The sequence below is a fragment of the Malurus melanocephalus genome, unplaced genomic scaffold (genome assembly GCF_030028575.1).
Source record: "Malurus melanocephalus ecotype Western Australia unplaced genomic scaffold, MMel_1.1 scaffold_567, whole genome shotgun sequence".
NCBI lineage: Eukaryota > Metazoa > Chordata > Aves > Passeriformes > Maluridae > Malurus > Malurus melanocephalus.
Window position 1 is genome coordinate 396,194 of NW_026623799.1, and position 9,378 is coordinate 405,571.

Genomic DNA, 9,378 nt, shown 5'->3' on the forward strand with positions numbered 1-9,378 from the left:
CCCCTGTGCCTCAGCCATCTCCCTGGCACATTGGGAGGGCCAGGGGTGACACGCAGAGGCCACATGCCCTTGGCCACATCTGTCCTGGACAAGCATGTGGCCATGGCACCCATGCCCTGGCAGGTCAGGGTGCTGGTCTGTGTGAGGATGGGATGCAGGAGAGGAGGTTACCCGTCCTGCTGTTGGAAGAAGAGCTGGGATGTGGCCATATCCCATCACCCTGATGCTTGTCAGGGTGCCACTGACCGAGGCAAGGATGGAACGAAGAGGATGGAGGGAGGGAGGGAGGGAGGGAGGGATGGAGGGATGGATGAGGGTTAGCCCATCTTCCCCAAAGGCCAGCACCTCCCCACATGGCCCTCTGGGTATGCCCCCAGCCGGGGCAAGCAGCAGTTTGTGGCCAGTGCCTGGGTGGTTGCAACACCCCCAGGGTGGGGGGGCCGTGTGACTCAGCCCAGCCTGGCCACCAGTAGGAACCCTGAGTCAGGGCTGCGTGCCCATGCTGTGCCGTGCCCCTCCCTGCCCGCCTCGCCCACCTTATCTCCCGCCCTTAGCACCTGGCACACCTGGGCCAGGGGGGACTGGCGCCGTTCCCCTCCTTTATGGGGAACAAAGGGCAGGGGAAGGGTTGGCAGCAGGTGCCACATCCCTCCCTCCCKCTCTCCCTTCCTGCTGTCCTTCCCCCCTCTCACAGACGCTGTCCAGGGCCGTGTCCTCTGCTGGGGCAGCTGGGCAGCCTGAAGCATTGTGGCAGTGCGGTGGGCAATGCTGCCCACACCCCTGCTGCTGCTGGCAGTGTGCTGCCTGTGCTCTGGGCACTGGGCAGCCCCTGGTACCACAGCCGGCTCCTGCCCAGTACACGGTCCACAGTGATGGGGGAGGTGGAACACCATGTTGGTGATGCCCCTCTGCCCACCTGCCATCTCCACTGCCTCCCCATGGGCTCTTGCACCACCCAGCTCTTTCCATGAGCATTGCTGGGGCTGAGCCAGAGACCCCTTGGGTCCAGCTGGGGCTCTTCCCCTTTCTGCCTGGCTTTCTGCTACAGACAGCCCCAGCGTGGTGCCTGGAGCCCATCCAGGCCCATAGCAGGGTGCTCCAGTGCAGGTGCCCCTGACCAGCCTGGCGTGGGTGGCCTGGGCGGGTGCTGGTGCTGGTGGTGGGGTGTGGGGCGCGCTCTCCAGGCTGCTAATTGCTGTTTAGCTGGGGACGCAGAGGGTGTAATTATGGGGGGATTGCGCGAACGTGCAGCCTTGGCCGGGGGGGCCCGCGAGTGCCCCTGCCCAGGGAATGGAGGGGATCAGGCAGCACAGTCCAGCTGGGCTGTTGSTGCTTCCCACATTCCCCAGGGGACCTCAGGAACCCGCTCCAAGGGTAGAGCAGGACAGGAATCCATRGGATGGGGGGCGGGGGGGTGGCTCCAGGGCTGGCCGGGCAGGCCGCAGCACGCAGCACCAAGCCCAGCCCTGCTCCCGCCAAGCGCAGGCGCCCTCCCAGCCCGGCCAGGCTGGCCACGGCCAGTGGCGAGCACCCAGTGGCGAGCACCCAGTGGCGAGCGCCCAGTGGCGAGCACCCAGTGGCGAGCGCCCAGTGGCGAGCGCCCAGTGGCGAGCACCCAGCGCCCTGCCTTGGGGCGGGGGACAAGGTGAGGGCCTGTGTGATGCGTCGGTGTGGGGGGCAGGGGCAGGTGGCTCTGAGACAGTGCCAGCGGTGGGGAAGGGATGCTTTATGGTACGGGGTGCCTGTCCTGGCAGCAATGGGAGTTTTCTCCCGTGGGAGTGGGCCACGGGATGCCCCCTGCCTGGTTCCGGGTCGGCGCCCCGCAGCGCAGTACCGGCCGCAAAGGGTTAATGCTGTGTGTGTTCTGGGAAGCGGGGCTGGGAGGTGCGTGACCCGGGGTGTGGGCGTCGACTCCTTTTGAGGTGGGATCCTGAGCTCAAGTGCAGCGGGGAGCGGGGCCAAGTTCACACAGCACCCTGCCTTCCCCTCCCTGCCACTCACGGGCCGGCAGCCCGGCCGCGACGCAGCGCGGAGCCACGCCAGGACACGGGGCAGGTGAGCCACACGCCCACCCTGCCCTCACACCGGCACGGTGGAGGAATTTGCCAGGGTGGTGGGCACCCAGCGTGGCACCCTGGGCACACGGCGAGCTGAGCCGGCTGCTTTGGCACCGGCAGGCTGTGGGATGTTGGCATTGCCTGAGCCCTAAGCCACCCTTGCTGCTATTGGGATGGGATGGGATGGGATGGGATGGGATGGGATGGGATGGGATGGGATGGGATGGGACGGAAAAGGACGACGGGCGAGATCTGGGTCACTTTGGTTGGGCAGAGCAGGGCCCACACCCCGCAGTGGCAATGCCAGGCAGCCGGATGTGGCAGCGGGGTGGGTTTTGGCAGCAGGAGGGGGCCAGGRTGCCAGCACAGTCCCAGTGGGGTGGGTGGGCGGCATGGGGACTTTGCTTCTCGTCCCTGCCGCAGGTGCCAGAGCAGCTCTGGCAGTGTCTCCAGTCCTGCTGTGCTGTGACAGGGATGTCTGTGCCCAGCCTCCATGACAGCTATCGCGCCGGGCTGGCACTGTGCCCCAGGTGTGTGCTGAATGGGTGCTGAGGCAGCCCTGGGCCACAGCGCTCCTGCCCCCTTCTCAATGCCAGTGGCTAATGTGCCATGGCTACGCAGCACACAGAGCTTTGTGGGTGAGCTGGCTAGCATCAGGGGGCTTGGACAGTGCCATGGGGCTCACTCTCAGTGCGAGGGGTGGGGGACTGTTTATCCTCTTTCATCTCCAAACTGTTTCCTTTTGTCTCTGCTCATTCTTCTCTTCTTTCAAAGAGCAGTGCTGCTTTCCCCACTCCCTCCAGCAATCGGACCCCCTCATGTTCCTGTTAAAGTCACCGGTTGAGCCAGACCCTGGCCACTCTTTTCCCTGCTGGGCWGACAGAGGGGCTGCACAGCCCCTGCCCTGCAGCCACCTCACCCTCCACACTGTGGCCATCCACTCCAGGGCCACTGCTAGTCCCCGTTGGCTTCAGGCAGGGCAGTAGCAGGATGGGGGGGTTCACAGCCYGGACTCCTGGCTCCCCATCCTCGCTCCCAAAGGGTGAGGGGGCCCCACAGGGTGAGGGCTGGGGAGACACTATKCTGCGCTCCCCTTCCTGGGTGACTCATATTCCCCATTGTGCCTGTCAAGTCCCTCGACAGCATTTGTGACTCTCGTGACCAAAAGCAGGGGCACATGGCAGCAGCCCAGRGTGGGGACTGTGCACCCCAGGACCTCTGCCCACCTTCCCCATGGGGGAACAGGTCGAGAGAACCCCCCAAACACCCCTCTCCATCTCACAACTCACCAACCCCAAGCTGTGGCCCAGTGYTCAGCGCAGGCTGGCACTCTGCTCTCACCCAGGATGCCATCCTGGCTTGGTGGCATGGGACACGGCTTATCCCCATGCAGGATGGATGCTGTAGGAGCCCCACCCCATGTCCATGGCTCTGGACCCCTGGGATGGAGGCAGCTGGCAGGTGGGTGGAGCCTGGCACCATGGGCTGGCAGAGGGATGTCAGGGTGACCCGGGCAGGCATTGTTCCTGCTGCCACCCGCCTTGCATGGGAGCCAGCTCAGCAYGGGGACCAACTCCCCCTTTCCTCAGTCCTGTTCGGCTGCTGCGGGCGAAATGTGCCCAGCCACAGCGCTGGCATAACTGAGAAAGCTTTGGCACGGCGAGGGCACGGCATCACCACCTGCTCCGTCCCAGCCATCATCTCCAGCACCACCAGGGAATGCTGGGGGGCCGGGGCGGCTCCAGGCCCCTCACACCTCATCCTCCGCCATTTCCTTATCACTGCGGTGATCTCCTCGACGGCAGCAGCCGCTCAGCATGTGACTTCACTCCAGTGAGGAGGATGTGCGGGGGGGTGGGGGTGTCAGCAAAGGAGCCGTAACGGGCGGGCTGSTGCGATGGAAAATCCCCCTCCTGCCACCGCCACCTCGCTCGCCCCCGCTCTGCCCCAGCCCTGCASTTGTGTCAGGTCCTGTGGCTGTTCTCAGGGGTCCCAGCTCCTTATGAGACCTCTGCTGATGGGTTCTGTGGTATTGGAGGCACTGAGGCTGTGCCCACCTGTGACGTGGTGTGGCTGGTGGCTGTGCCTGCTCCTTGGAGCACCTACCACCCACTGGGATATGATGGTGCCCCAACTGCTGCCCTGTGCCCACAGGCAGGTGCCAGTGGATGCCATTGGTCTTGTGAGTACTCAGGTGTGTTGTGGGGCCGGAGGTGCTGTGGTGACCAGGGCAGAAGGGAGGCTGTCCCAGTGCCATTGCTGGGGGGGCAGTGTTGGAGGACACAGTGCCACCCTACACTGTGACTATTGCCTGTGACTGTCCTGGGGGTCTGTGGCCACCGTTGGCAGGTGCCACATCCCTGTCATGCCTCTCCAGCTGCCCAAGCTGTGGCATGGGGTACTTGCCCCCCCCACTTAATCCTGCCCCTGCAGCTAATCCTGCCTAATCCCACTGGGGGCTGTCACTGCCTGTTGGCTCCCAGGGCCCTGATGGTTTAATCACCCCTAATCCGATCACCCTCGCTTCGGCAGGCAGAGGGGACCCCAACCGGCGCTGGGATGGGCTCCTGCCAAGGAGGGGGGCTTGGCCACGGGCGCTGGCGCCAACGTCCCAGGCGGTCGGCACTGCCTGGCTCCCGGTTTCAGGGGCGGCTGCCGCCTGCCACGCCGGTCGGGCCTGCTCGGCAGCGGCTGGGGCGGCTCCGCAGCCGGTTGCTCCGGGGCCGTTCCCAGTTCCCAGCTGCCTGCCGAGGCAGCCCCAGCTGGCGGCCGCCCAAGCACAGGGAGCGGCCGGCTTGGGGATGGGCCCCTGTGCCGGGGGCCGTCGGCCGCGCCGCCCCTCCATGGGCAAGAGGGGGCATGTCCCCCGCGCCCGCCTGCCGACGGCACCGTGTGGCTTGGCATGGCCTGGTGGGTTTGGGGTGGATGGGCCTGGCGTGGCTCAGCGTTGCCTGGCAYGGCTTGACTATGGCCAGCGTTACGTGCCACCGTCCACCGTGGCTTGGCTTGGCATGGCACAGCTCTGTCAACGCCAAGAGYCGCAGTGTGGCAGTGCTGGTACCACCTCAGCCTCCCCCAGGCTGCAGTCGCTGGGCTCCCATCCCACTGTCACCCAGCAGTGCCAGTGTCACCCAGCAGCCCCAGGGTGCCCAGATGGCTGCAAGGGCATTGCCCATAGCTGGACAKGGTGACACAGGGCAGGTTGCAGCCTCGCAGCTGCCATTGCTTCTTTCACCCTGGCTGCAGGTTGTGAGGGTCATGGGCTCCCCCTTCCCACCTGTTCTGGCACCACAGGAACATGGGGGTCCCTGGTGCTGCACCACAGCTGGGAGTGTGAGCAGTGCTGGGTTTAGGGCTGAGGCCAAGCTCTGCCAGCCGCAGCGTGGGAAAGGCCTGACTGGCGCAGGCTGGGCTTGGCTGGGCGAGGAGTGGCCCCGGGCTGGAGCACAGGGGGAGGGAGGGGGCCCAGTCCCCACCAGGAGCGGGGGCAGGAACCGGCGGCGCTAGTGCTGATCCTAATCTGCGGTGGCAGGAAGTGTGGCCCCTGTTCCCAGCCCAGCTGGGCTCCATGGGGCGGCCCCCGGCCCTCGGGGTGCTCTTCCCAGCACTCACCCGCCCACCTGTGCCTGCTGCCAGCRAGGCCCGCGTTCCCAGGATTAGCTTGCTGCGAGCTGGTGGCTTCGCCTGGCCATGACAGGGGGCTGAGGAGGGTTGTGGGTGGGCTGGCACAGGAAGCGCTGCACCTTGGTGCTGTTCAAAGGCACCATGCTGAGATTTCCCCCTTTGCTGTGGCAGCGCAGGCGGCTGGGTGCTGSTGGCAGTGAAGGAAGTGTGGGGGCCTGTGGCGGGGGGCCTGTGCCCGCCAACCTCGACACAGCATGCAGGGGACTGAGGGCAGACCGCAGCCCCCGAGCCTGCCCCGGTTCAGTGTCCCACCGAAACCCCAGTGCCACCCAGCAGGTACACGAAGGGTTCCTTGTGCCCCGGCTTTCATGACGGCGATGTTCCAGCTGCAGTATTTCTTCCAAGTGCTGTCTCCCAGGTGGTTCCTGTACAGGCAGCATCCTCTCCTTCCTGCAGGTGAGGACAATGGCCAGCCCAGAGGACGATCTGATCGGCATTCCCTTCCCTGAGCACAGCAGCGAGCTGCTGAGCTGCTTGAACGAGCAACGGCAGCTGGGGCTGCTCTGCGAYGTCACCATCAAGACCCAGGGGCTGGAGTACCGCACCCACCGTGCCGTCCTGGCCGCCTCCAGCCGCTACTTCAAGAAGCTGTTCGCAGGGCCGGGGCCAGGGCAGGAGGTCTGTGAGTTGGACTTTGTGGGGCCGGAGGCGCTGGGCGCGCTGCTGGAGTTTGCGTACACAGCCACGCTGACCATCAGCAGCGCCAACATGGGCGAGGTGCTGCGTGCTGCCCGGCTGCTGGAGATCCCCTGTGTCATCGCTGCCTGCGTGGAGATCCTGCAGGGCAGCGGGCTGGAGGCTCCCGGCCCCGATGATGGCGACTGCGAACGCGCCCGCCGCTACCTGGAGGCTTTCTCCGCCCTCCCCGAGGGAGAGGTGCCGGCCCCGCCACCCCCCCGCCCCACCGCCCGCCGCAGCAAGAAGACCCGCAAGTTCCTGCAAGCCCGCGGTGCCCGGCTCAACAACCACGCCGAGGAGCCAGCCACTGAGGCTGAGGGCTGCGGCAGCCCCCCACCGCCGCCAGCACTGCCCTCGCCCCCGCTGCCCGAGGGGCTGCCCCTGCCCTATGATAGCTTTGAGCTGCCCGAAGAGGAGGAGCTGCCCCCACACCCCTTCCCCTTCCCCTACCAACCSCCGCTGTCCCCTGAGGAGGCCGCCTCTGACGATGATGCCATCGACCCCGACCTGATGGCWTATCTGAGCTCGCTGCACCACGAGTCGTTGGCGCCTGGGCTGGACAGCCCGGACAAGCTGGTGCGGAAACGCCGCTCACAGATGCCCCAGGAGTGCCCTGTCTGCCACAAGGTCATCCATGGTGCCGGCAAACTGCCTCGCCACATGCGCACGCACACGGGGGAGAAGCCCTTCGCCTGCCAGGTCTGCGGAGTTCGATTCACGCGGTGAGTGCTGCTGGAAGGACCCTGCCTGACGTGTACCAAATTACATCCCTGTGGCACTGCCTCTGCCAGTCCTGCCAGGGCTGGATCCCCTGAGTGCTGCTGGACTGAATTGGGGTACCTGATGGCAACTGCATAGCACCCCTCTGCCAGTCCTGCCAGGGCTGGATCCCCTGAGTGCTGCTGGACCGAACTGGGGTACCTGGTGGCAACTGCATGGCACCCCTCTGCCAGTCCTGCCAGGGCTGGATCCCCTGAGTGCTGCAGGACTGAACTGGGGTACCTGATGGCAACTGCATAGCACCCCTCTGCCAGTCCTGTCAGTGCAGTGCAGTTCCAGAGCATCCTCTGCACCCCATGAGTGCTCTGCACCAACAGAGGGTACTGAATGGCACCCCCTGCAAGCCCTTTTGTGGTGCAGTGGGATTCATGGGTTCATGGGTGCTGCTGTACTGACCCAGGGTACCCAGTTCTATCCCTTGTGGTGCCCCTCTTCCATCCCTGCTGGTGAAGACAGCTCAATGGGGYGTTCTGCGCTCTGTGAGTCCTGCCAGATCAACCAAGGCCTGATAGCTGATGGCACCCCTAACGCCTCCTTTACCAGCCCTGGCCCGGTTTGGTGCAGGTCCAGGGGCTCTTCTGCCCTAAGCGCTGTCAGATCAATGCAGGGTATCCAGCAGCGTCCCCCCTGCCAGCACCCAGCTCCTGTTCAGCCATGCAGATGTACAATGCCCCATGGAGCACCCAGAGCATCCCTGCTGTGGGGCTCTCCACACTATTGCCCTCCCCGCCGTGGCTGGGTGCCATGTTGGCTTCCCAATGCCAATATCTCCAATGTCTCAACTTTAGGAACGACAAGCTGAAGATCCACATGCGGAAGCACACGGGTGAGCGGCCCTACTCCTGCCAGCACTGCAGCGCCCGCTTCCTGCACAGCTACGACCTGAAGAACCACATGCACCTGCACACAGGCGCCCGGCCCTACGAGTGCTACCTCTGCCACAAGGCCTTCGCCAAGGATGACCACCTCCAGCGGCACCTCAAGGGCCAGAACTGCCTGGAGGTGCGGACCCGCCGCCGCCGCCGCGATGAGCCGCCCCCGCCGCCCGCGGGGCCCCCCGGCCTCGACTTCTCCAACGGGCGGCTGGAGGGGCTGCGCCTCTCCATTTCCCGCTACTGGCCTCCAGGGCAGCCCGAGGAGGAGGAAGAGGAGCCGGAGGCCGAGGAAGGGCCGCAGCCAGATAGCGCTGTGCCGGTGGAGACGGCATAGAGCCGGTGCAACGGCAGGTGTCGTGCCGTGCCGTGCCGAGCTGTGCCGTGCCCGCTGGGGTTTCTGTTCCTGTTTTTCCCGTCACGGTTCATTCCTAGTTATGCAAAGGGGGAAACTCCCCTCGGCCGATTTGCACAAGGGGGTGGGGGGCCCCTACCACTCGCCACCATGCCCGGGCCCACCTGGTCATGCCCAGGTGGGTGAAGGGGGTTTGGGACTTGGATGTCCCTCCACCAAACCCCTGGTGGATGCCAGGACCGGGCAGGGGCACCCATGGACCGAGCCCCCTCCCCAGTTGGGGAGAGCCCCCCATGCTCTCCCCAGTGTGGGGGAGCCACTGCCCTGCGCTGTGCATAGCTTGTCCCCACCTCCCCACTCCGAGCAGCCCCTCCCCGGCGAGCCCCCCTCGCCCCTGCACTCCCGGCTGCTTTCTCTTGGTTGCACTATTTGGGTGAGCCCACCCGGGTGTGGGGCAGCCCCGGCCCCCCCCGGACCCTTTCCCCTTCTGAAATCCCCTGGCCCTGTGGGACCCCCCTTCCCTGGGGTGGCCAGGCCCCCACGGTCACCCCTCTGTCCTTTGCACATGCCCCCCGCAGGGCRCAGCCTCTCGGGGGTGTAGGGGACCGGCACTATTTGTCTACAATAAGAGTTTTATCTATATTTAAAAAAAGATGATGTAATATATTCCCTCCCACAGCCCCTCCGCTGCCAACCACCAGCGCTGCCCGGCCCCCACATCTGTCCCTTGCCATGGGATGCCGGGAGGGGTGATGGGGCCGGGGGGGCTCTGCTCCCGTCATGGCTTTAAAGTGCCTTATGGTGAACTTGAACCTTTTCGGCTACTTGAACCTCTCTGGTGTCAGGAACCAAACAAAGCATGGGCGGGCGGCCCCTGCCCCACCGGGCCACCTCTGCCTGTCTGTATGTCTGTTTGTGTTTGTTTTTTTTTTTTTTTTTAAACAAAGGCTGC

General features: G+C 65.3%; 1 protein-coding gene across 4 annotated transcripts in view; it reads left to right on the forward strand.

Moving 5' to 3' along the window:
- Positions 1–9,372, forward strand: part of ZBTB7B (zinc finger and BTB domain containing 7B) — a 13,131-nt gene extending 3,759 nt beyond the window's left edge. For 2 of the 4 annotated variants that reach the window (XM_057382460.1, XM_057382462.1), the window contains exons 2-3: positions 6,138–7,141; positions 7,988–9,372. In XM_057382460.1, the coding sequence (XP_057238443.1) occupies positions 6,147–7,141; positions 7,988–8,408 (1,416 nt within the window). In that variant the 5' untranslated portion in view covers positions 6,138–6,146 and the 3' untranslated portion in view covers positions 8,409–9,372. Of the gene's footprint in view, positions 1–294; positions 1,646–1,853; positions 2,056–6,137; positions 7,142–7,987 lie in introns of those variants that run through there. The other 2 variants (XM_057382458.1, XM_057382461.1) reach the window with 2 other exon arrangements.
- Positions 9,373–9,378: the final 6 nt, after the last annotated feature.